The sequence below is a fragment of the Oreochromis aureus genome, linkage group 18 (genome assembly GCF_013358895.1).
Source record: "Oreochromis aureus strain Israel breed Guangdong linkage group 18, ZZ_aureus, whole genome shotgun sequence".
Lineage (NCBI taxonomy): Eukaryota > Metazoa > Chordata > Actinopteri > Cichliformes > Cichlidae > Oreochromis > Oreochromis aureus.
This window is the reverse complement of record NC_052959.1, coordinates 26900131-26927334: the sequence shown is the minus strand read 5'-3', so window position 1 is coordinate 26927334 and position 27204 is coordinate 26900131. Positions and strand designations below refer to the sequence as shown.

Here is a 27204-nt window from a genome sequence, read left to right as displayed (position 1 = left end):
TTGCCTTTTGCTACTTTATCTCTGATAAAGTAGCTCTTGTCAGTTATCAGATTGGCTTGTGACTGATTAAAGAAAAGAATCCCTTTGATACTGTCAACACTTAGGAGAAGTTTTGTGATGAAGTGTTTAATTTTGCTTTGATCTGTCTGGCTCATATACTTCTTCAGTTACTGATTTCCTGCATTTTTCCCCACAGAAATCCTTTTCACTACCACCAGACAATAGCTAATCAATACTAGGTTTAGGTGCTTATAAATAAAACCTAACTATCTAACTGTTTACTTGATTGTGGCCAAATTACTTGCAGCCAGTGAGGCGGCTGTTGGTGAGGAAAAATATGGATTTTTCCCTGTCTTACTAAGAAATTCACCCTTCATCCTGTGTGACTGATACAATCCTGACAGCTGATGGCTGACATTTTTGTTGCTACACTGCCAAACTCCATTTCACCCACAGTGGAAATGTCTTGGGATTGGACCAGTAGCAGAAATATGCCATCAAACAAGAAAATTGAGTGTTTCAGGATGGGTTTCTTCTGTTTGCAGCAGGAAACAATCAGTTTTTATTGGCTTACACACTCAAGAAACAATAGAGTTTACTCATCTTCAGTTCAGCTCTATCTATCTATCTGTCTGTCTGTCTGTCTGTCTGTCTGTCTGTCTGCTGGATCCTTGTTAGATACAAACAATAAACTCTTTTATTAGTGAGAAACAGTGCTACTGCGATTCTTGAGGCTTCAATATCAAAGAAACATTTTATTTTTGCAGGATGACCACAAAATAGATCTGGATGATTTGGGGAAACGATATGCAGTGGACCTCAGACTGGTAATGTCAGCTACACACAAACTCTCTTAAGTACACATGTACACTTGCACACAAGCACACAAGAAAGCGCTGCTGTAATATCCCGTACAGAGATGCAATCTCTCGTTGCCCAGACTGAAGAGCAACATCCAAACGGAGACCAAGCATTACTTTGGTCAACATAGACTCTCCCCAGTGCCACCTCTTCATCTTTAATCCTTTGCACACTCAAAGAAACTTACACACTTTAGGATAAAAACAAATTGCAGATAAACCACATCAGTTTTTGCTTTCACCACATCTGCTGCTGATTCTAAGTGTAACATTCGAGGTGAGGTCAATAAGATTTTATCTTTTTATCTTCTTTTTTAAAGATGAGCATGGAAAAAAAATCAAAGCTCTACACCATGGGAAATAGTGCAAGATGTAAAAATGTCAAACATTTGCCAAGCTCCAAAGACAGTCAATTAATCAGATGTGTGATTATCTGTTCTAATTAAATCATAGCACTTTGGATATTTACACGGGATTTCGCTAAATGAGATATTGGAAAAAAGAAATTAAGAGGAAAATGTTCAATAGGTACATCCAACAGAGCATCTTAGATGAGCATTTTTTCTATGCTGGTGATGTTAAATAGGCCAGACAGGGACACTTGATGTTCTGCAACTACAGCTGTAAAATTGCTTTTTAAGCCAAGGTGAAAACTGGGCCATTGTGTTGTAATAAGATTGCCTGTGACAGCAGAAAGACATTTATTCCTAAAAATTGCTCTCCCCCAGGGCCTGACCAATGCCAGAGCTGTAGAGAATCTTGCCAGGGATGGTCCGAACACTCTGACTCCTCCCCCAACCACGCCGGAGTGGGTCAAATTCTGCCGCCAGCTCTTCGGCGGCTTCTCCATTCTGCTCTGGATTGGGGCCATCCTTTGCTTCCTGGCCTACAGTATCCAGGTGGCCACAGAGGAGGAGCCGCCCAATGACAATGTGAGAAACTGCTTGTAAAACTTGCACACATATGGACCTAACATATTAATCACACACTCAGAGTAAGACGTGCAGAAAAGCAAAGGCAGCTGCAGTTATAAAATACATTATATATACTGATATAGGGTGTCAACTGAAACACCTGTATACAGCTCCTTCAGATATATACACAGAGCTGAAAATGCACATGTCCATGCATAAGAAAGCATCATTTTAACATCTTGTTCAGACAGATGTACTTGGTTTATCTGGAGCACTTATCTAATTCTAATTTTATATGAAAGTTAAAGTATCCTCCAGGTCTAGCAAAATTTTACTAACTTTATGGATTTTCCTGCCTTTTCTATCTTTGGTGGGACTCAACATCATTTCCCATAAGCATAAGTTACAGAGTTGTACCAACAATCACATATAAAGGTGTATGTAAAAGGGGTGAGAACATTGACAAAATTCATCTGATTACATCACACATCCTTTTGACCATTCTGTTAGACCCCCTCAAAACTCCAGTGGGGATAAAAATTTAAATATGAAATTACTGCAAAGAAATCTCCACTACAGTTATGCAAAAAACTAAGTATAGCATTAAAGTTTCAGTAGGGATTAAGAGGGTGAGTAGCAGTCCTGTGATGCCAGTCAGATACACTTGACTAATTGATGAGCAGTAAATGTGACCACCTCCATAAAAACAGATGTTTTAGCAGTTTGCTGGTCTGAGGTAGGTATGTGTTAACACAATGCCACAGTTTTCCCAGGGGTGGATATCCCAGCAAATTCACCCAAATTTCAGACTGTGAAATGCTAAGGGAAAACCCAAGAGCTACATCGCCGGCTCTGCAGCTCACATGTTAAATTCAGGACAGTACCATTAGAAAAACACTGAACACCTAAATGTTCATATGGCTTGTTTGAAAAGGTTGCCAGGTGCCTCTATTCTCTCAAATTAACATGGCAGCACAGCTTAGCTTAGTTTTAAAAAGTTGGATTTAAACAACCCACAAGACTTCTGGAATAATGTCCTTTGGACTGACAAAACCAAATGCTGATGTTTGACCATAAGGCACAGCGCCACATTTAGAAAAAAGCAAACATCGCATATTAGCACCTATTAGCACTTGTGTCAGCACAGTGGAGCAGGGGTGATGTTTTTGGGCTTGTTTTGCAGCCACAGGACCCGGGTGCAGTCAACCACGAACTCAAAAGTATGAACACAAAAGTATTCAAGAGTCAAACGTGAGGCCATTGCTCTGATAGCTATAGCTTGGCCCAAATTGTGTCATGCAACAGGACAATGATCCCAAGCAAAGCAGCAAATCTACAACAGAATGACTAAAAAAGAAAAAAAAGATCCCACACTTCAACCTGACTGAATTGGTGTGATTGGGATGTTAACAAAACTGTTCATAAACAAATGCGTGCAAATTTCAATGAACTAAAGCAACATTGTAAAGAAGAGTGGGCCAAAACTCCTCCACAATGATGTGAGAGACTGATAAAGTTATACAGAAAACTGTTAGTTCAAGTTATTGCTGCTACAGGTGGTTCTACAAGCCGCTGAGTCAGGGGGTGTACTTTTAGGTTTTCACGGGAGTCCTGTGAAAACGTTATTTTTCACATGACTGTTCATATAAATACAGAATCGTTTTTTAAAGACATACTTCACACCTTTCAGCTGCTTTGAATCAAATCTTAAACCAAAGGCCAGAGAGTAAAGAAAATTCAAAGGACAAGCTTTTCCTCTGCTTATAGTGGTATTTATCTATCTAGATGGTTTGGCTGTTACTGGCTGTAGAGATGTCTGCCTTCAGCTGAGTATAATGGACGGAGATGCCATTTACCTTGCAGTTCACAAAATGAAGAAAAAAACAGAATTAAAAAGTATCACATCACAAATCACGACGTGGCTACACACTTATTGTTAGTCCAACTAAGGTGGATTTTTCTTTGGCTTTCTTTTCCCCCTGGTTATATTTTCTTAACGTGACCTTTACTCAGGAGAGGTTTTTGTCTTGAGATCTTAATCTCCTTTCTGAGTTTCCCATAACAACCCAACTGGTCACAGGGACCAATACAGAGACAGCATACATGAAAACAGAATAAAGAAAGAAACCAGAAAAGGAACAGGAGGAAAACTCAACTTCTAAAGTGTAACGTGAATCCAAAAATACTTTTTAGACACAGCAGGCTTAGGTCCTCAGAAGTACAGAATATCGGTTACACCGTGACATAGAGTCCTTGCCTTCTTCCGAGTGTGGCACAAAAACAACCAGTGACACTGGCATTAGTCCTAGCAGTCGCACGAATAAATACCCAGACCAACCACTGAGCAAATGGAGCCAAGCACCACCCATGCTGCACATTATGGCTCTCACTCATTATGCAATCATCATCATCATTCTTCAGACTCCAGTCAGCATTAGGCTCTTGCATAATATACAGTAACGTACAGTAGAAAGACACGTGCACGTGCACATTAATCCCCCAGCAGTTTAATCTCTCCATTTAGCGCTGAGCATGTACAGCTGGATGCTCCGGTAAGCTACTTCAAAGCCCTGACAGCCTGCAGCTTCGGCACTTTGAGCCTTTGCAAAGTGTACTGGCAGCTATTACAGAAGAAATTCCACCTTAAATGTACTCCACATATGGTTGTTGTCAGATGAAAAGTTAATTTTACATTACTTTGATGCATTTTATTGACCTGAAGAATTGCATTTAATTTGAGAAAATGTTCCAGCAGGCTTCTGAAAGTGCCGCTGAAATAACGCAATATATTTCTTGGTGTTAAAATTCACATTTGGGAAAGAACCTGTTGATTTAAATGTCACCTGCCTTGACAGCTGTTGTTTCTATAATTTCCATGCAGCTGGTGAACAGAAATATTTCTTTCTGAAGTGAGAGGAGGTAAAAGAGCTGTGCTAAAATCTGCAAAACTCACATGGAGACAAAATCAGGACCTGCAAACTGAACACTGAAATGGAGAAAAATGTTCTAAGTACTGATAAGTGATTTTTCAGGGGATACAGATATGTTTCCTGGTTCAGAAGATTTTACACAGTGTTAGTGTTTTTAAAAAAAGAAAGAAAAAATAACCCACTGAAGTGTAAAAGAGCAAAACATTCTGTTGTTGCTGTCAAATGAAAGCTACACCTTCCAAAAAGGAAAGTTTTCAGGATTTTGTAATTTTTCTTTCCAGGAGTCCAAGACATACAGTACACCAGCTGGCAGATGCTTTCATCCAAAGTGCCTGGCTGTCTTGTTTGCATCAGTGAGAGCTGAACCCATAACAGCCTTTTCACAGTAGACCTGAAAATAGCCACCAAAAACGCAATAAAAATACACCAGAATGAATGTTTCCTGCTTTTACATAACCATAAGTCTAAAAAGCCAGGCTGTAGCTCAGTGAGCATCTCACAGTGGCCTCGCAGATTGGAGTTTCAGTCCTTGGTTTTCTGGGTTTGGGTGACAGATGCTCACTTGGACTGACGAGAACTGAACCGTCCAAGATAACAAAAATAGTACAGAAGATTTCGGCTCTGGGATGACTTCTTCTTTTTAAATCTCTCACTAAGTCTGTGAGCTTCCCTCAGGTTTTTCCCTCTGAACTCTGTTCTTGCACATGTACATTTAAGGTTTTACTGTTTTAAGACCCGTTTCAAGCTGATAAATCCCCATTTCCTGCGCTTAAGCGTGCCTTACATGAACCAAACTAAGTTGATAAAGACACCGTCTCCCCCTGTTACATGGCTTTCTTTCCGTTTCAGTTATATCTGGGGGTGGTGCTGGCAGCTGTGGTGATTGTCACCGGCTGTTTCTCTTACTTCCAAGAAGCCAAAAGCTCTCGAATCATGGACTCCTTCAAGAAAATGGTGCCACAGGTAAGTTGATGCATTTGGTGTTTGTGTAGTCTCAGAGCTTTCTGAATCAATAAGCCGTCCCTCAAGTAGGGCTTACACACTCACTTGAGTGGAAACCTAATAAGCTTGCACAAAGGAAGAATAAATGTTTGAGCCAACTTTGGATTGTGAGTGTGTTTGCATAAAAACTCCCCTTGCATTATCCACCTCTAGCACTTTGATTGCCTAATTCTTTAATCTATTTAGACTCTTTTCACACACTTCTCGCACCTCTTTTCCCTACCTGTCTTCCTCCTCTCATCTCACTTCTCGTCTATATCTGTCTTTTACATACCTCCATACCCCCTGGCTTCTCTTCTTTTTATATCTCTCCTCTCTCCTCATCTGACTAAATCCTCTCTCTGTTCCCAAACATTCTCTCTTCCTCACACTCCCTCTCCCTGCTCGTCTTTTTTTCTCCATGCCAGCAAGCGATGGTGATCCGGGAGGGGGAGAAGATGCAGATCAATGCAGACCTTGTGGTGCTGGGAGATCTGGTGGAGATCAAAGGGGGAGACCGCGTCCCAGCTGACCTTCGAGTGATCTCTTCCAGCGGATGCAAGGTAGGGGAGGGGTGCTGGGCCCGTCCCTGGGGATCCTGGAAGTCGCAGTGGGATTACAGTAGCTTTTTTCTCTTTTTTCTAGCACATTGTTTATCATAAAGAGCATCTGAGCATGCTAACATTTGCAGGTAAACAAAGTACAGGTGACATGGACGGGAATGATAAATAAATCAAATAACTGATAAAATATTTGGCCTTGTGATAAACTGTTAACCAGCTGTCAGTCCTTGAAAGATATTTTAGTCTGGATCAAAGTGATGCACCAACCCACAACAATGCTACAGTAATCATAAGACGAGACTGTCTCACTTCCTGTTATTTCATGTGGACTGTCCACTTTTCCCAGTTCCCCTTAAAAATGATTTCAATAATGTTTTCTGAATGTTTTTTTTAAACATGTTCTTGTTAAAGCCTTTTCCCCTGCCAACAAGCAATGTGCAGTTTTACATGCGAAAACTGTTGTTGTGTTAGCTATGACCATATTTACATCACCCAGAAAATGCTTTCATTTTGGCTCGTTTCCAAGCCACCACGTAATCACATTCAAACACGATGTTTGAGCGGCTAGTTGTCTGCTTCAGATTTGCAGTTTAATGAAAAACTGAGTCAGATTGTTCCTGTAGAATTCACCTCATACTGATGAGCCAGGGAAAGGGCATTTTGTATACATATTTTGTGTGAAAGATTAATCTGGTTTTGATTAAATTTTCGTCTTTTTTTATGTCGAGTCAGAGTAAGGTCTGCACGCTCGCTTGGAGATTTCTTAATATTTTCTGCATAAATATGACCTAAAGGTTCATCTGACTCTGACAAAGGTCTTAAAAGAAAATAAAGAGGACCAGATTTAGATAACTGAAATAAAAAATATCTGACTTGGTCACTGATTAAACATCTAAACTAAATGTGGGCAGTTGCCTGTTTTAATTCTTCATGGATGGATTCAACAAGGTTTTGGAAACACTAGTGTCTATCCCAGGGCTTTCCACTGACACAATATCATTATGCATTCATAATAACAATAATAATAATAATAATTTTTCAATTTTTCAATTCAATAAAGTGAAAAACATTAAATAAAAAATCAAATGCAAGAAGACGAAAAGATGCCAGATGGCATGGATGTGTTGGCTGCACATCCACAATCCACCACATCCCAAAGGTGCTTTGTTGACTTGAGATCTGATGTCTCTGAAGCCCATTTTACTCTTTGTCACATTGGAGAAACCGTTTTGATATCATTTGAACTTGATGTGATGCATTCAGCTTTAAGGAGCTATCACCAGCAGCTCTGGCACCAACAACCGTGCCATGTTCAAAGTCACTTAAATGAGCTTGAGCAGGTCATCTTGACCATACACCAAGGTATTGGCTGATTTGATATTTACATCAACAGATGAACGAGTGCACCTAACGTTGTGGTCAGTGAATATATGTTATATGTATATTTTCTACAACATTTCTCATTGAACCGATCCATAAAGCACTGTCAGAACAGCCTTCTTGTTTAAGCAGTTGGTAGCAGACATACAGATGGGCTTCACAAACCTTACAATCCTGTTATATACACCAATGCTGTTTAGTTAGTCTTCTGATGGTGGAATCATTAGCCAATGTAAAAGTGGCCTTTCGCATTGAGTTCCTTTGTGACCGACCAGGCAGACTACTAAATGCCTTTAATTGTAGTATTTTTTGTTTTGTTTTGTTTTTTTCATTGAGCACACCTGAAGTGAGCAACAAAGATCTTTAATTTCTTTTGTCTGTCTGACTACGAAGTTGTCCATATTCTCCAGAGAAGGATTATACATTTCAACATTTTCCCAGTCTGATGATCCTGAACATCCGTTTTTCTCAGATCCTCAGAAATCTCCTTTGTTTGAGCCATAATACATTTTGTACATGGGGATGGGAATAAACCTACCATGAAAACGGGCCGCTCACTTTCACCTAATTGTCATCCCTGATTCATTTCACCTTTAAATTGAATGCTACTCCTAGAGTTTCACACACCTTTCTCCCTCACTGATATGTAATATTGTATCGTTTTACCAAGTCTAATATCTTACCTGTATTTAATTAGGTCTAATTTATCTGCTTTTTATGACTTGTGTGGAAATCAGATAATGTTGTAGGTCCTACCAGTATAGAAAATATCTTTTCTGCAGCTGCACTTGCTGTTGCTGAATAGGGTGAAAGTTTCTCTCAGTGGTTCAAATTTCTCCACCGTGTTGCAGCGAGCACCTAGATCAGAACACAGTTTTGACAAGACAAGAGCGCTATATCACTTGTTGTTATAAAGTCCTTTTTTTCCCCATTTCCACTCTGTCAGTTTCACCTCTTCAGTCTCTCTGATAACACCGCGCTCACATCCTTTTTCTCTCTCTCCCTGTGAAGGTGGACAACTCCTCTCTGACGGGAGAATCTGAGCCTCAGACGCGCTCCCCGGAGTTCACGCACGAGAATCCTCTGGAGACCCGCAACATCTGTTTCTTTTCCACAAACTGTGTCGAGGGTCAGTAGGCCACATCTGGCCAAGATTGTCTCTTATCAGCTCTAAATGTCTTCCTTTAAGCCATCTGGAGATCAGCATCATTTTGCTTTACCACCCATCCGTGAATGTGTTCCAGTACATGATCCGTACACTGCACCGCGCAGTGTGTAGCTGCTCATGCTGAATGCATGAGGATTAGTAATAAGCATTTTCATCTGAGATTGAGTCACTGGGAATTTAAGTGGTCAGTGGCTGTCAGTCATCAAGTTTCAAAGGGATTTTATCAGATAGATTTTTGAACAAGATGTACATTAAAAGAACATCTAATGTTGATGGAGTTATCATGAAATTTTAGAAGCTAGATTTTTTGAACAGTTCTGAACACTTGCATGTTATCTTTGAAGATCTGCGTTTTGGCCACACGTTTGTGGAGCTCATTCTGACTTAATTTAGAGATTTTTTTTTTTTTATGAAAGTGAAGTGTTAAAAAAAGTACATCCTACTTATCTACAAACTCAGAAGTGTTTGTCCTTGTTTTTGAAATGCACATTTGTTTCCAACTAATTGAACATTAAACCAATCAGAAATGCTGTAATTTAATGGAATACCTGTGTGGGTGTACGGAGGCCCATTTTCAGCACTCTTGTGTTCAAATGGCACATTATGCTCCCTAATGCAGGTTTAGCATGTTAACGGGCTTTGATTATGTTAGCACAGCTGAAAGATGTGCTGATTAAAGAAACAATAAATTTGGCTGGGTGTGTGGAAGATCGGCTTTTATGGGTTCAGATGTAATGGACATTCTGAAAGTCTTTCTTTAAAATCGAAGGCTATTCAGTTGGAGGGCTTCCTGAAAAGAAGCAGGATTGCATATAAAAGGAGTGTACTGCAAACTGACCCTAACCAGAGTAGAACAAGACGTGGGAGAGACTGAGCAAGATTACAAGTACAATTTAAGAAACACCGCTCAGGTCCTCAAGAGGAAGCTTCATTAAATAGTCCCCACCAGATTGTGCTGGTTTGTAAACGAGTAGAGCACAGTTGTACAAAGCTTATTTTTCCTGGCAATTTAGCACACAGAATACTCTTCGTTTCTTAGAACAAGAACACTCTGATGAATTTCAGAAGAAAGTTATTTTTTGCGGGACATTTTAAGGCTATAATCAAACCCACAGAGGGTGATGCTACAGACGCTCAACAAGCTATTTTTTTCCTTCTTTAATCAGCAGAACAGTTTTCAGCTGTGCCAGCATAATTGGAAAAAGGTTTTTAAATGATAAATTAGCTTTCAAACATGATAAACTTGCATTAGCTAACACAATGTGCCAGTGCAACACGGGAGTGACAGTTGTTGAAAATGGACCTCTGCATGTCTATTCGATTTAAAAATCATAAAAGATTCACAATTATGATTCAATTAATCATTAATTGGCAACATCTGCGGTTAGTTATTGTATATAACTAAGTGTGCTTTTCTTCAAAAATCAAAGACATACCTACATACGGAAAAATCTCTGTCAGAAACTGTGCTGGTTACGCAGAGTAACTCACAGTTTTCACATTTCAGAGGATAAGGTAGAGTCTGCTTATTTGGATTCTCTCCTCATCCACTTTCTCAAGCATCTGCTCAGTCCATCCAACCACCGATCGCTGGCCAACACCTGTAATTCACCTCCATCTATCACGAGTTATGTCTCGCCATCGAACCTCGTCATTGTTTACACATTAGAGTGCATCGTCTGCAGTGTCCACGGTATCCACGCTGTTTACACTTGTTTGCCCCTTCACATATTACTCTGAGAACTCTGAGTCTCACTACAGCAGTGAGAGCATCTGGTCACTCAGCTGAAAGCTGTAACTCGCACCTAGTGGTCTGTAATCTCACGACCTCTCATGTGAAGAGCTGTCTTAAAAAGAAAAAAAGTCATCATTTGAAAAACCGATGCTTCTTGACTAGCGACTACAACAAATTGATGTTGTTAACTACTGAACTGATGAATCATTCAAAGACTTTAATTTAATTTTTAATTGCACAGAAAAAAATGGTGTGTTTGGTGAATGTTTTATATCTATTTAATGCAGAATGTGGACCTCAGGCTTCTGGTCCAGAGAGCCTAGAGGTTTTCCTGTGTGCTTCAGCATTTGCATGAGTGGCTAAAATCTAATCACTTGAATATTAATGTCAGGAAAACAGAACCGTGCGTTTTCATTTCCCAACAAATATCATTGAGTTTTTTTCTTTATTGTTGCCTGGTTCACTGACAAGCCATTCACAAAGAACCCCAACCAGGAACTACATTTCTATTAAAGGATCAGATAATACCTCAGACATACTGCTTAGAACACATATTTACAGTACTGTGCAAAACTCTTGAGCCACCCCTCGTTTCATAATATTTAGCTTTTTTTTTTTTAAGCCACTTAACACTGATCTACAAATCATTCAGGCATAAAAAATGCACATAACTTTAAATTCGAGGGATGGAGCAGTGTTTTGTTGATACATAACGAACAAACCAAAGAATCAAATTTAAATTGTGTCTTTAGACACTTTGCAAAAACACATACTTGCATTTCTTTAGATGAACCAACAAAAAATGGCGAACATAACACGGACTGACAGCCGTAAAATAGTATTGTTGCACTAACACTGTGATTCCACAAAGAGCGACCGTGGCTCAGGGGGTTGGGAAGCGCACCTGTCACCGGAAGGTCGCCGGTTCGATCCTAGGCCTTTCTGTCCTGGTCGTTGTGTCCTTGGGCAAGACACTTTACCCTCACCGCCTACTGGTGTTGGCCAGAGAGGGCTGTGATCAGCTTTGTCGCGATATGGCAGCCTCGCCTCTGTCAGTCTGCCCCAGGGCAGCTGTGGCTACAACCGTGAACAAGCTTGCCTCCACCAGTGTGTGAATGTGTCAGCGTGAATGAATAATGGCATATTGAATCTGTGGAGCTCTGATATCCACCACACGAGTACACGATGTAAAAGCGCTTTGGGTGCCTTGAAAAGCGCTATAGAAATAATAACGCGTTAGTCCCAACACTGCTTAACAATACCATTATTATTATTATTAGTGTTTTAGCTTAAAACTTGGCATATCTGTGTAAGATGTGCAGTGAGTCCTTGAAATATGTTAGGAAACTGCACAAGTGGAGGACAAAAGAAGTGGCAGCCTTGAAAAAATAATCTACAGCAGATGAACAGTATCTGAAAGTCATGTCCTTAAGAAAAAAACCCCAGCAAAGACCTGACAAAACCTGAGAGATGCATCTGACTCTTCAGATGATCCATCTACTGTTCACTGAAGCCTCATCAGAAATGTCTCTGTAGAAAGGTGGCTGTCAGGAAAACAGGGAGGAAAGGCTGAGGTATGTCATATTGCACAAAAAGTGCACAGAAAATCAGTGGCAACAGGTCTTATGGGAGTGAGGAGTCCAAATTTGACATTTTTGGTTCAACTCGTCATTAACAGAAGAAAGCTTGCACAAATGAGTTCAAGCTGTGCTGAAGCATAGAGGTGGTCATACAGAATATTGAGTTTCAAACTCATTAAAATTGTGCAAACTCTTTTTTTTTTTTTTTTGTCTTGCATATTCTATTTCCATCTCTGCTTCAGGATGTTGCAATAAATCCTGGAACTATTTCCCATTTTCCTAGAAATATATGAAGAAATGAGAGGTGGCTCCTGACTCTTGCACAGTATTGTATATGCCACTCTTCTTTCAAAAATATCCTACTGAGTTCCAGTTTGGACCCCCACCAAAAAAGAAATCACTGACAGCAAGACTTTATAACAAAGCTCATAGCTTCATGGCAGCCTTCCCCTTTGGACCAACCACAGCTTTGCACTCTCACATTCAAACACCTTTACTTGTCAGAATTACATGACTAAGCAAGCCATTAAAATGTTCTTTTAGATTCAAAATAATAACTCCTATTTAATAGTTACTGCTGTACTTTGAGACAAGAGCATTTTCACACGCACTTGTTCCTAATTACACTAAAGACTGGAATGAGACCCTGTATTACATCCGAGCAATAACTTTAGTTACACATTTAAAACAAAGATATAAACACTATTTGTTGGAAAGAGGGCCAGTGAGTGAAATCATCATCACATTTTATTTTAATTCATACTGTCTCCACTGTGCAGCTGTTCATGTTTTGCTGTTTTTTTGTGGCCTATTTTTGTTTTATCTATTGCACAATCATCCTAATTACAGTATTATGCCCTGCAGAACAGAAATCTCCTGTAAACCAATTTTAACTGAGTCAAGGCAGTTGCATTGAACTAATTTTATCGGTAATGTCCCTTTGTGGTAAACAGAATGACTGATTTAAATTAATGACCCCCTACTGCAGGTACAGCTCGTGGCATTGTGATAGCCACCGGTGACCGAACGGTGATGGGTCGCATCGCCACTCTGGCATCTGAGCTGGAGGTCCGCCAGACACCCATCAGCATCGAGATCGAGCATTTCATCCAGATCATCACTGGTGTGGCTGTTTTCTTGGGAGTCAGTTTCTTCATCCTGTCACTCATCCTGGGATACACGTGGCTGGAGGCCGTCATTTTCCTCATTGGCATCATTGTAGCTAATGTGCCTGAGGGGCTTCTGGCTACTGTCACTGTGAGTGTAGTGTATCTGAGTGTTTGTGTGTCTCTCTCCCTCTTGTTTGTTGTTTTGTTAGAACAATAAGTTTTATAATAATGATTTTCTCCAAAATATATCTGCAAGATTTTCTATAAATAGCCGAGCAGTTTAAACGGTTTAATGAGAGTTTATGTCCCTGCACAGCTTCTTTCTGTCTTTGCTGCAAGGATACAATGTGCACTTCAGTTTACAATAATCCCCTGTAGCAAGATCACGCCATAATATGCTTCTGGGAAAAGAAAGTGAATGGAGCCATGTGGGAAAGAGAAACTGGCTGTGCTGCACAAAGATACAAAATGGTGTTTGAAATGATAGTTTTAAACAAAGAATATGATTCAAGTTGATTGCAGGGGGGGCTTTTACAGGTACATGTTTTTACATTAACAGTGAGATTTTGTTTAAATAAACTGTAAAGAACCATAATGAGCAGAGCAGGAGCTGACTGGTGGGTGGACTGTAGTGTGTGGGTATGTTTGATTACTTTTTGTACATTTGGTTACGGTCTAGCTTTTGGTTGTACAAGGTATCATTAGCATGATTGCTTAAAGCTGCTTTCTTTGTGTTTTTGCAATTTGGGAGATCAGAAACCAGCTTTTGAAATTACTGTAAGAAAATGTAAAGTTCATTTGTTTTTAAGCTCTGTTTTCTTGCTTTGATGGACATTCTTCACCTGTTAAATTTGTATAGCAGAAGTCTGTCTGTGTCTATTGATAATGGGAATTTAAGATCACAGGCAGCAATAATGAAACCAAAAAAACAAACAAAAAAGACTTAAAGGCTTTACAAAAATTAGGAAAATAGCAGTAGGTGGCATTAATTTCCCACGGGCTTTTCATCTCGAGCAGCTGCTTTCATACCCATTTGATATTGTTGACATAAACATATTGATTAGTGCAGCTTTACATGTGCCAGTTCCAAAGCCCTGATGGCATGCCTGCTGGCTCACTGTCACGGTTTACTGGCACATCTACATGGAACCACGCCATCATCAATGTTATTAGTTACACCTGTGCTTTTCCTATCACTAATTTACCCTCGCTGAATGTTAGGTGTAGGTCTAATGATCTTACAGAACACAGCAAAGTGATTTATTACCGAATGTTGTTCTTACAAAAAACAAATGTAGCTAACTTTTTCTACAACAACAAACAGAGAGTAGGTTGAGGTGGATGCCAGCTGGCATTTTAAATGCCATCAGTCGACATTTCAGTGGTCACAGAAAATAAATTAACTTCCAGTGGCTGGTTTCTTTAGTTGCATTCCCTTTAAATACATCATACAGTAAGGTATGTGTGGAAATGCTTGTGTGTACATTTTGTGTGATATATTAGTTGCTATGTGGGTAACATATGGAATATGTCCACTCATCATATTTTTATGTTCTTGTTCACCTGCTGTTAACTAACCAGCGAGATCCTCACTCACATACACACACTCTCATTGAGAAGGCACCCGGACCACGCATGGTTTCACATGCACAAACACTTGAATGCTCTGCTGCGTACACATGCTTTCACAATCATCCATCCTCGCCTCTCCTCTTTCTCCCTCCCTCCCCTACTCTTTCTCTGCCCTCACCTCCCACCGTCCTCCCAGGTGTGTCTGACTCTCACTGCCAAGCGAATGGCCAAGAAGAACTGTCTGGTAAAGAACCTGGAGGCCGTAGAGACTCTCGGCTCCACCTCCACCATCTGTTCCGACAAGACGGGCACGCTGACCCAGAACCGTATGACGGTGGCCCACATGTGGTTCGACAACCAGATCCATGATGCGGACACCACCGAGGACCAGACTGGTAAGACTGAGATGAAAGGAGAGGAGGAAAACAAGGGGAAAAGTAAGGAAAGAGAAAGAGAGCTTGGAGAGTGAAAGATATAAAGGAGAGATGGAGTGGGGGATGCAGAGGGGGGGAGTGCGACCACCTGCTGAAATTCATCTGTCCAATGTTCACACCGCCAACCAACAAGGCTGTTCACTCTACTGCTTGGATTAATTGAGCAGCGGTATGCGGTGGGCGGCATAACCCTCAGCTACAAACATGTCTTTTCCCAGAATTCCTCTGCAAGACTGCTTCTGTGGAACCAATCGGTTTCTTGACTCCTGTGGAAAATCGAGCCAAATTTTAAAGAAGCTTTTAGCAATAACCAAAAGGTCTGGCAGGAGAAAAAACAGGTGTTCCATGAATACTAATTAGTCCTGAGTCAGACAATTGTGAACTCGTACAAGGAATAGCCAGTGGTGCTGACAAAGGCTGTACAAGAGAAACGAGGCAAGAGCTACGAAAAACACAGTGTATTCAATTTTTTTTCTCCATAAAGTATGCAGACAATTTTTACAGCTGCTGCAGCCTTTTTAGCCTTTTGTACTGGACCGTGTCAAGCTCAACAATCCCAGCCATAGTGTGTCAGTCTGTTTCCACAATAACAGTGACGGAGCCCGTTGTACACAGTCCAGGCAAATATGAAAAATGAATGCAGGCACCTGCAGTAGAGTGAAGGTCATTTTCAGTGCAATTGGGTGGGAGGGTTGAAATTTTGATACAAGTCATTTCCAAACACCTTTTATTTTGAGTCCCTCTAGTTAAAAATGAATGGCATTTTAGAGACTGGGGATTTGAAAAATCACTTTTGTCAAGGAAACAGTGATTGTTCAACTTAACTGACCCCGATTCTATTATTTAGCTACAATATTCAGTTGTACTCTGTGAACTGAGAGTTAAGTCAGTAGCATAAATACTGCATGAGTCCTACTTTTAAAAAAAAGCCTAACACAGTTCCTTCTTCTATTCTCTCAGGTTTGGGTTTTGACAAGAGCTCTCCTACTTGGGCTGCTTTGTCTCGCGTGGCTGGCCTCTGCAACAGAGCTGTTTTCAAACCCGGACAGGAGCACCTTCCCACCGTAATGGTAAAAGAAAGTATATATATATATATTTATACTGCCAGTCACTCACACTTATTGGTGTATTGGTGCCTGAAGAAGTATGTATAATCTTTATTTTTCTCCCCCCAATATCCTCTGCTCTCTTCATCTCCAAAGAAGAGGAGCAGTATTCACAATGAATTTGGTTCAGATAAAACAGGGAGAGGCAGCTATATAAATAAGCTTTTTGAACAAACAGTGCTTGTGTGTGGAGGGTAGAGGTGTAAAGGAGCCAAAGTGCAGCACAGAAGAGGCGTGAAGAATCCAACTAAAAGCGAGCTTTATTAGCAGATAAGTCCAATACAATAAAATCCAAACATTAATCCACAAGGCACGAGGGAGACCAGAACTCTACGGAGGAACTCTGAAAGCAAAGCAGAACAATACAGGACTAAACAGACATAAGCGGATGACATGACCAAGACAAATAGAGGGACAGGACAATTTATACAGGCAACTGATTAGGAATTAGACACAGGAGAATAACAAGAAATGGGCGCAGACAATCCAGACAATCAGACAGGGAGGAAGTGAAACTGAAAACAAGACACAAAAAACTAACAAAGTAAAACAGGAAATGAACCAGAGACATGAAATATGAAAGTACATTTTAAACATGCTTGAATTAATTTACACAGAGGGACAATGCCAGACAAAACAGAGGGGAAGGAAACGCGGAATAAAGACAGAAAACTGAAAGTGACTGTACTCTGTGAAGTCAGAAAGCTGACACTCATCTGAAGCAAAATGTGACTCAGAGATCCCATACACACGCTAAGCAATGACTACAGCTTAAATACAACAAGAAGTAATACTAGGATGATAACAAAAACACAGCAATGTATATATCTATCTATATATAGATAGATAGATATACAGATAGATATAACTTCACCTAAAAATGATCAAGAAGCTATACTTGCACCAACAGCCAACCGACCAACTAAACAAACAAACAAACATGCAAACAAAACTCAAAACCCAAGAACTGCAACCAGGGACAGCGACCGATTCCTGACTCAGTGCTCTACCAGCATTTGAACACTGGACACATATAATGTAGCACTGAAGGCACTATATGTTTATTTATTTAACTTCAGTATGGAAAATGCATGAACATAGCCTCTATAAATGATGGATGAAGCCACTCTTACATTACCTAACACATAAGTTTGACTCTTGTTTTAAAATCTTAAGTTGAGCATTGTTTCTATCACCATCTTCCTTTTTTGAAACCATATGTCACCAGCTGAGGGGTGGATGTGACACCACACATTCATAGGTTAGTGACTTGTCAATCACAAGTCTAAAGCATGCACTTTTTAAATATATTCTATCTTACTTTAAATAGAACCTTATATATTTTTAAAAAATCACGTTGTATTCAGTAAGACTAGAGACTGAGACTTAAACATGTCAAGGAAATGTTACAGAGGTCATAAATCAAGAGAAAATGAGCGTGTTCTCAAACACTTCTATTATTACCAGGTTTCTTTTTGCAACCAAAATAGTCACGCACTGCTGGCTGGCAGAAAGAACCGAGGTTCAAGGCTTTAGCCCCAGAGGCTACATCTATCTTTTATATACACTGTGTGGGCATAACCCACTCTCCTCTTGTCTCTGATTGGCTTACTCCAGCTAGTCATCACACCTCATGTCCAAACCCAGCCAAACCAACCAACGAAGGCAATGAGTATTCACCAATCAAAAGCAGGGTAAGGAAGGATGCGCTTCACCATCCTTGGAGAAAAAAAAATAACCTGCTGTACTGAAAGATAAATGTCGTTTGGGATTTATAAGTGGTTATATGCAATGCAGCATGAAAAATATATATGTACCTGCCCCATGTATACCATGCAACACAGCAGCGCTCACGCTATAACATCAAGTTACTTAAAACTTTGCATTTATATTTCAGCTTCATGAATTATCTCTACTCCCTAAAAAGGTGGAGTATACCACTTTTAGTTTAATCCAAGGGTATTCTGAGTGGGTCTTTTATATTTGGATCAAATAATGCATGCACATTATTCATGACATGATTTTTGGCAACGAGGTTCGCCAGTAGGGTGAACTTAACAACATGTGGGAAGTGTTAGCTGAGTTGTCACTCCAAAATAAGAAGTGGTGAAATCAGTATTCACTCACTAAATCTAAAAAAAGATTTAAAAAACAAAATGTTTGGGTTTCTGTCAGTTTAATTCATGACAAGACTGAAAACTGTTAATCCTATAAGTGCTGTTGTTGTGCCCACAGGTACAGATAGATCAACTTCACATACCTTTGCATTTGTTGCTAAAATAGCTTTAAAGTTAAAGTACAGAAAAATGCAAAAAGCAGAGTCAAACAGCAGCAGCTTTTGTAACATAAATCAAAGCACTTGTTACACATCTTAGCTTCTTTTAATGTTCCATGCAGACAAAATGGCGATACTTCCGATCTAAGATTTATATGCTTGAATATGTGCTTAACTCAAAGTGGCAATAAAGCCATGTAAAAGTAGTATAAGTGTAAAAGACCCTAATAAAAAAATGTAAAACTACATAATAAATTTAAAATGTATTTAAAGTTCACGCTGAAGAATAGACCTGATCATGTTATTATAATACTTATTACATCATATATCTGGCGTTTGCAGTTTGCACGTTGCAGTTGTTCAAGCGGGGGCTAATTTAAACGTTTGCACATACTGCCGGCAATTTAATCTATGAGGTTAACGTTGTTAACAGAGATTCAATTTGAAATCTCAATCTGAAAATTAACTGGTGTACATAAATAATACAAATGTAGCGAAGCTAGAAGGAAAACATTTGCCTCTGAAATGTAGAGCGGCGTAGGTATACAACAGCACGACATGCCACTACTGCTGTTTGCATTATGCAAATATGAGCATATTAAAGATGTATGTTTTCTGAATGATCATACAGTTTATCTTTAAATGAATCACGCCATCAGCTCTCATACTGAGTGTATTAGAGGTTAAAAGCACAATATTCTCCTTTGAAATGCGTAACGCTGAAAAGCATAATGGGACTGTGCTCAAGAAAAGTGTAAACACTTCAAAAGAAACGTAAGCAGCGTGCTTTACATTAGAGTAGCCGTTATTGTGTCTCTTATCAGAAAGAGTATTACACAGATCTCTGATAGTGGAAATTTTTATTTTCCATGTTGAGTTTTCATACCTTCTGCCTGAGGGTATCGGCTCCGGCTCTTTGTACAGGATGTGGTTCGGGTCTCTGGTAATTTCGAGGCCCTCCCTTCTCGCTGTCTCTTCAAACATCTCTCGGATGAGACGAGAGGGAAAAGATGGGGCCAGCATGCCAATTATGTTCCCTGCCCTTCTGATCAGATTTTAAAGTTGTTATCTGAGTTTAACGGACTGGTTACCAAACCATCTTCTTATGCCATACTTGAGCAAAGGTAGTTTGTATTCTCTCCTGCGGTCAGCCCATCCTCAGCTGCATGGCAGCCACAGGGGAATGAAAACAACCCATAAAAATAATTTGTCAGTACCACTTGACACTTGGCTTGGCATCTCTCTCACACATAAATACACAGACACAGAGGATAATCCAATGCCCCCCTGGAAATGACTCCCCCAGCACAGATACACAAACACACACACTGCTGGGAAGGTAAGTCAATAATATCTCCGTCTTCTACCGACTGCTGCCCCTCCAAACTGTGCTACATTGACCTGAAGAAATTCTCAGTATGGCTCTCAGTGACAGGGATTACAGCTTCTTGACTCAGATGGGAGCAGATGGTGCCAGTGCAGCCTCTGTACCCCTCAAGGTGCCCAGAATTCCTCCTTGGATTAAGTGACATGCGTATATCCCAGCAGCCCTCGAACACAGCAGTTGAGGCTCCGTTAACATTACGCGAACAACTCCCCATCTTACTCTGGAAATGAGGAAAAATGGAATTTCCATGATCTATTTATTCATTCATGAAAAGGCACAGACAAGGACAAATCTTGTGGAGTGCGTGTCCTTGTTTGGCGGCTGTTCATGAATGAATAAACAGAAACAAAGAGAAATTTCTTGTCTTGGTTTCACTCCCACTGGTGTATTGGGTGTCAGGTCAATCAGTTTAGCATGGATTTTAATAAATTGGCTCTAAGAGCGGTTTGAAATGCCGTTAATATCATGGAATTTTTATGAAGGTGGATTTCACAGGTTATCAAAAGAGAATTTTCTCTAAAATTATCCAAGTATCACAGCAAGCAACTTTATCAGACAAGTTAAAGCTGATAAACCTCCAAAAACAAAGAAATATCAAACAAGCTGCTTCTAGGAAAAAGAGAATAATACTACTGGGAGACTTCTTACCATCTGTGTAAACTTTATTGCAGGGCACACTCTGAGACATGGATCTAATAAACTTAGGTACAACATCAAGTTTGATGTATGCAGATTGTACCCACTGATTCACTCCCCACAAGGCATCAATTCCCACGATATTTCGCTCCATACTACAACCTCCTTGAAAACAGCTAGAGGACACATCAATCTTGTGCTGCCACAGCTCAATAAATTACATTTTTTTATTAGAATCCCAAACATTAGGTTTGCTTTTTCCCACTTTGACACCCATATATTTTTGATCAGCGCGTTATCTCCCAGCTCCTTTCCCATTCATTGGTTAGCAGATGTAGATCTTATCAGCAGACACGTTGTAAGATGGTCTTTCTAAATTTCTTTCCCAGGCTGCTTTTAGTCACAGACTGTTATAACGGCCAACTTTGAAGCCCTCTTTGTGTGCAATATTAAAATCTGTTTTCCAGCCATGACCAAAAATATTGCCACGGTTCTTTCTCGTTGGATGTCTTTCATCTGCGATAGTACAAACACATGTAGTGTAGCTTATACTTGAAGTTACTCTGTATGTGTCTTCATGTGGAAGCAGTTTACACATGTTAAGACTAATGAAGCTTTTTCTTTTGAATTAAGGTCACATGTAGCTACACAGAAAAAAATTGCCGTCAAGCTAAATGACCTCATTGAATATGATCTGAGATAATTTGTTATACTGAAGTTTGTGTTTTGTTGGACTCAGTGTTTGCACAAGAGTAGAATTAATTGGTTTGGGTTAGAAAAATATCACGTTTTAGATTAAAATGCAACATTAAACAGATGAATTTCTATCATCTTAAGGAAATGACACACCTCTTACATGCCTTTATTCGCACGGCTATAAACAGTGGGTTCAGGTTTTTATAGGTCATCATAACAGCTAGCACAAATGATTTAAAGAGCGCTTTAATTAAATATGGTTTACTCAGGCATTCGAGAAAATAACTCCATCAAGGACAGTTCTTCACCACCGGCGACACACATGTGGGTGGTCTGTGGAAACAGAGCTGAAGACCCCCAGCTACAGCTGGAGCATCGCTGAGAAACTGGCCCCAGGACAGACTGAAGTGTAAAGTCTTTGTTGCTGCCCTACATGCCAGATAAATAGATCGAGCATCAAAATTAACCTTTTCTCCCTGAATTTCCCCGAGTATATTATTTCTTCACGCCACTATTGGAAAAATATAACCAAATAATTTACTCATTTACTACAATCTTCGCAAACACTTTGCTACTGATTATTGCCAACAGGCAATACTCAAATGTCTTCTTCCAACAGTATTTATTTAGAAAATCATCAAGACCTTTAGAAGCTGCCCTTGAGAGTTTACAAACAGCATATGTACCCAACTAATTAGCTATATTTTTCCTGAAGAAACTGAGCTGTTTTAATAAAACTCTTCCTCATCTTGTAGATTTAAAAAAAAGGGAAAAACATTCATTTCTTTTACATTAAGTTATTAACTTAGACAACAATGTTGTGGCCAGCATTGGTAATTCAGATCATACTCCACTACCTGCATAATTAATAAGAAACATAATGGATGTAAAGGAAGTCCTCTCAGTTATCTCAGCTAGTGTTTTAATCAATTAAATAACACATAATGCCAAAGCTTCCCTCCACTGCAGTACGATAAACACAGGCAATGAGACAGACAACACTCATTTCCTAATATGCATATGTTAGTGACTGTGCTAATGTGCTCCTGTGTGTGTTTCCCCAGAGGGAGACAGCGGGGGACGCATCAGAGTCAGCTCTGTTGAAATGCATCGAGGTGTGCTGTGGGAGTGTTCGTGACATGAGAGCCGCAAACCCCAAAGTGGCAGAGATCCCATTCAACTCCACCAACAAATATCAGGTATTGCATGAGACTAGTGTCACGTCATGGCTTTGGGCTTGAACTGATGAGAAAATTAACACAAGGCTGAAATTTATCACGGTGCATTCTGGGTTTTTGTATATATAAATATATTAAGCAACCTAAAAATGTAATGGAGTAACTGTTATGTAAATAGATATTGTTGCACACTAGCCAGAGGAGGTATTTATTTCTAATCTTGACCAATTTTATGTTTATGACAGCTTCACTAACATATGTTATCACATAAAACTGGTTGCTTTTCTGTCAATTTTTGTATTAAAATAATTTTTTCAGTGTTGTAAGAATCTAGATTTCTTATGTAATCAGTGTGAGCAAGACTACACAAAACCAAATAATGTCATGAAACTTAGTGAAAGTCAAGCACAAAGTCTTTAAAATGTCAGTATGGGTCCAGATCTCTTGGGTTGCAGTTCCAGTGGTTTTATTTTTAATGTATTCATTTTATTCATTCATTCATTTCAATTAAGAGGTTATTCCTCTATTTAGTTTAAATGATCTTTCACAACTCTGTCAGAGCTGTGGTGAGTAGTTCACACAGATTTCCAAGACGTCCATGAAAGGGAAAAAACCAGAATTTTTTCCTTATATGCCAGAACTAAATCATGCATATTCATTTTTTAACCTTTTTCTACTGAGGGAAGGCAGCCTGAACATGTCTGCTCTTTTACCAGAGACACCCTGCTTAAAATTCACACTGCTGCACGCATTCATGCTTGGAAGCTGCCCAACAAGCCACAAACGCAGCATTGTTGGTCACAGGAAAAACTGTTGCAGCATTAAAGCTCTGCAATGTGTTTTATTTGTGTTAGAAAGATACATCAGGATTATGAACTGGCTTGGCTGGGATACAAAGAAAGTGCTCTGTTGTTGCCTTTCAATGCACAGAAATTCCATTTGTAAATTTATTGTATGTTGAATATGCTATTGAATTGTAAATGGGTGGGTAACCTGCTTATAAACAGTGCCTGAATAAAAAGGCCTAACATGCTGGGAGAAGAACAGGTGAGAAGACCAGGATGTACATCCCTAATTAAAATTTGCCATCATGCTAGACAATATCAAACATTTGCAAAGGTAGCTTCTTATGAGACTGAGCAAAGACAAGCATGCTCTGCATTTTTATTTTTTCACCAAAGTGGATTAAAAATTTTTGAGGAGAAGCTATTTTTTAATAAAATTGAACAAACATTTCCCATACAGTATCTGTAGTCGAGAGGCAGTTGTGAAAGTTCTTACGTTAATCCACATGCTTCACTCCATCCTCTAACAGTCAACACCAACAGAGCCAAAAGTTAATACTGAACTATATGAAGCCATCACGCAGAGCATTAACACCTTGCTCAGGGGAAGTGCAACAATTAACGCACAGAGATGTGTGTTTGCTTCGTTCTTCCACACCCACACCCAGTCTTTCCCAGCTTGTGTGGAGATTTGAACCAGCATATGAATTACACAGGAGCAGTGTTGAAGCAAACAAAGTACTTCCTGCATGCATCTTGTGCACCTGTTCCCTGACTTAAAATAGGCACGTCTGTGTTAGGGGAGGGGAAATAAAGCAATTTTGCTCTGGTTTTCTGAGATTAGATATGTTGTGACTCAGATACAAATTACCTTGGGGAATGTGTGTGTGTGTGAGTGAGTGAGTGTGTGCACACAAACTACTGTAGGTATGGGGGAAGGGATAATGCAAGGTGCTACACCAGAGGAATACATGCAATTGGGTAAATGAATGCCCCCTTCAACATAAGGCATACATATGACTTTCAAGGTACACTCAGTCAATTCAACCTTGAGATTTTTTTTTTTTTGAACCAGTTGGAAAATATGACAGCAATGAAAACAAAATAAAAAAATAATAAAACAAAAAAAAAAATCAGACTAACAATAGACAATCCACAATGAACCACATGTGTGCATTGTTTGTAAAACAAATCCCACCATGTCGTGTCCTCACATTTCCTCCTGTGCGTTTTCTTTCAGCTCTCTATCCATGAAGCGGAGGACAATCCCTCTGGTCATATTCTGGTCATGAAGGGAGCTCCCGAAAGAATCCTGGACAGGTTGGTTAATCAATAATGGATCGATTATATGTCTCAGTAGGAAAATAGCACAAAATTTGACTCGTTTTTCATTTAATGTTTCCTGTTGCTTTGCGGTTGCGGTTAAAAAAAAGACTATCCAGGCTGTTAATTTTCTATATATTGCTTTGTTACTGTCAGGGAAAAGATTAAAATCCAGCAACATAATAAGACCTGTTGTTTTGATCTTTTTTCATAGGCTTTGTTTAAAATATGGCAGCAATATCCTTTAATTTGTCTTTATTCATGCATAATAATTATCAGTAGGTACAGATTAAGAAAACTTAACATTTATGCACCTACATGATTGGGATTCGTTTTGGCACTCTTTAACAGTCTGATGGATGCCCCACTGTTAGAGACGGCAGGGCGTAGAGTCACTAGAGGTGGGCGGTAGATGACCAGGGGAAAAATATGAAGTTAAACTAACCTGACTGAACATTTTCTCTCATCCTATCATGTTGACATTTATTCTACTAAAATTAAATTTCCTTTTTTCCCTTTAAAATTTTAAAAATGATAATAGTTGATTTAAAAAACAGTATGACTTGGTGGTCGGGGTGGAAAAAGTTATTGCACTTTAACAGCTACTTTTGCAGCAAAAGTTCTACCTGGGGGTAAGTACTAACTGCGAAAGTCCCTGGGGAGCTGCATACTTTCAAAGCCTTCTTTCTGCTTGCATTCGCACTGCTAATGGGAACTCTAACGTGATGTAATAGCTGGCCAGCGGTTGGTAATGCAACATCACCTCTTGTTGTGGTCCTTTGTTTTCTTGTAATCCTGTTTGAGCAGCTTCATTTTCTTTCTGCATTGCTTCACTGTGTGGTGGATGCCTTGTAGCAAGTTGAAGGGAATTGATTTTTTTTTTTTTTTTACATTTGTCTCCAACAAGTCAAAATCTTGTTGTATTTCCTTCTTTTCATATAGGCACAATAAAGCCTGGATGCCACTGTCAGTTTACTTCTTTGTGTTATTTTCCCCACTTTACGGTTAATAAGAGTTGTTGTATGAGAGTATTGTTTTACCATGGTTTTAAGGGGTTTTTTTATGTGAGCTGTCAGCGCTGCATTCAAGTGTTTTACCAATTATTGTATACTTACATCACTCCCTAGAAGTTCCCTTTTATGCTAAGAAAGTATCTACTTTTAAAAGAAGCAAACAAAACAAAACAAAAGCAGAGTTGTGAACTACAGGGGTCTGCAGTTTATGCTGTACAGCCACAGAAAAAAAAAGAGGGCACTACATGTCAAAGTTTGGATTATGATTAACTTCCTGCTGTCCACATCTCTGCCTAATTATGAGATTAAGCGCTCCTCCAGTGTGCGCATATACTTTGTATGTAACAGTGGTGCAAAAACAAACCCAACTCAGTGCTGACATGAATATTGAATTTAGAATAAAGCCACAGTAAAGCTGCTGTTGGCTGATAAAAAAACAACTTATCCTTTTAAAGGCGCAAATCTTTTTGACACCACATATGATATTGTCCATTTAGCTGGAGCTCATCCTGCTTATGTAATTCAAACACACTGATTATTGTAAGCACCGTAGTTCTAAATTTATTATTCATTGTTTTACAGATGCAGCACCATTATGATACAAGGCCAGGAGGAGCCTATGGATGAAATGTGGAGAGAGGCTTTCCAAAGTGCCTACCTGGAGCTGGGTGGACTGGGAGAAAGGGTGCTTGGTACGTTTATCTAGTGGCACCAAATAAAAGCAGTCTGCTTGGGAATAGGTAGAGAGGAGAAGCAGTTGGACACAGCACTTACTTTTTATAATCGCCTTGGTACACAGGGTAGTTTGCCCTAATGTCCCCATAAAGGTAAAGAATGCTTGCACTGCAACACTTTCTTGAAAAAAAGAAGTTTTGGGCTCTTGCCCTGGATTGGAGCTGACACAGAGCAAACACTTATAACCAATGTTACACAAAATATTAGAAACATTTGTTTGCAGCGTTTTAAGGAGTATCAGGTGAAAATTCAGCACATTTGGGGTTAAAAAAAATCAGTACTGGAAGTTCAGCTTTCGGTGTTTCTAAAGTGTTCGGCATTCTGACTCTGTAAATGTCATCATTTTGACAACCAAGGAGAAAACTTACCTGGCATCTTTTAAAAAGTGCCATAGGTAATAATTATGTGCTATCATCATTTTGTTAGAGTAGGCGTCACAACAGTGGAATATGGAATGGTGCCATTTTAGAGTGAAACTCCTGAAATTGTGTAAATTAGTGTGTCTCAGTTATGCCTTAGGTGATGATGATGATGGGTCGGGTGCTTCTCCCGTTTTAGACTGAGTGTGGTGCTTCATCCAAAGTATCTCACTTTGGGCGATTGGAGAGAGAGATATATGACGGAAGCGATGTGTATCATGAATTAATAAAAATGCCCGATTCAATTTGTGTTGCAAATCTGTGACTTCTGAATCTGAATAAGCTTATGGAAATGTACAGGATTACTGCAACCAGATGTATTTTCTGAGGGTGTATTTCTTATATAAATCTTACTCACATTTCCTTAACGAGCTTACCTGTAAGTAGCAACAGTAACAGTAAAGTCCACCATCAAAAATCAGTAT

The 27204-nt window shown here is 39.5% G+C and overlaps 1 protein-coding gene across 1 annotated transcript in view; it reads left to right on the top strand.

Moving 5' to 3' along the window:
- atp1a2a (ATPase Na+/K+ transporting subunit alpha 2a) overlaps window positions 1-27204 on the top strand; it is a 50551-nt gene that overhangs the window by 1409 nt on the left and 21938 nt on the right. Inside the window, exons 3-13 of the mRNA XM_031754938.2 lie at window positions 768-827; window positions 1589-1792; window positions 5554-5667; window positions 6114-6248; window positions 8640-8757; window positions 13100-13368; window positions 14989-15187; window positions 16187-16296; window positions 22391-22525; window positions 24530-24609; window positions 26208-26317. Coding sequence (XP_031610798.2) covers window positions 768-827; window positions 1589-1792; window positions 5554-5667; window positions 6114-6248; window positions 8640-8757; window positions 13100-13368; window positions 14989-15187; window positions 16187-16296; window positions 22391-22525; window positions 24530-24609; window positions 26208-26317 — 1534 coding nt within the window. The remainder of the gene's footprint in view (window positions 1-767; window positions 828-1588; window positions 1793-5553; window positions 5668-6113; window positions 6249-8639; window positions 8758-13099; window positions 13369-14988; window positions 15188-16186; window positions 16297-22390; window positions 22526-24529; window positions 24610-26207; window positions 26318-27204) is intronic.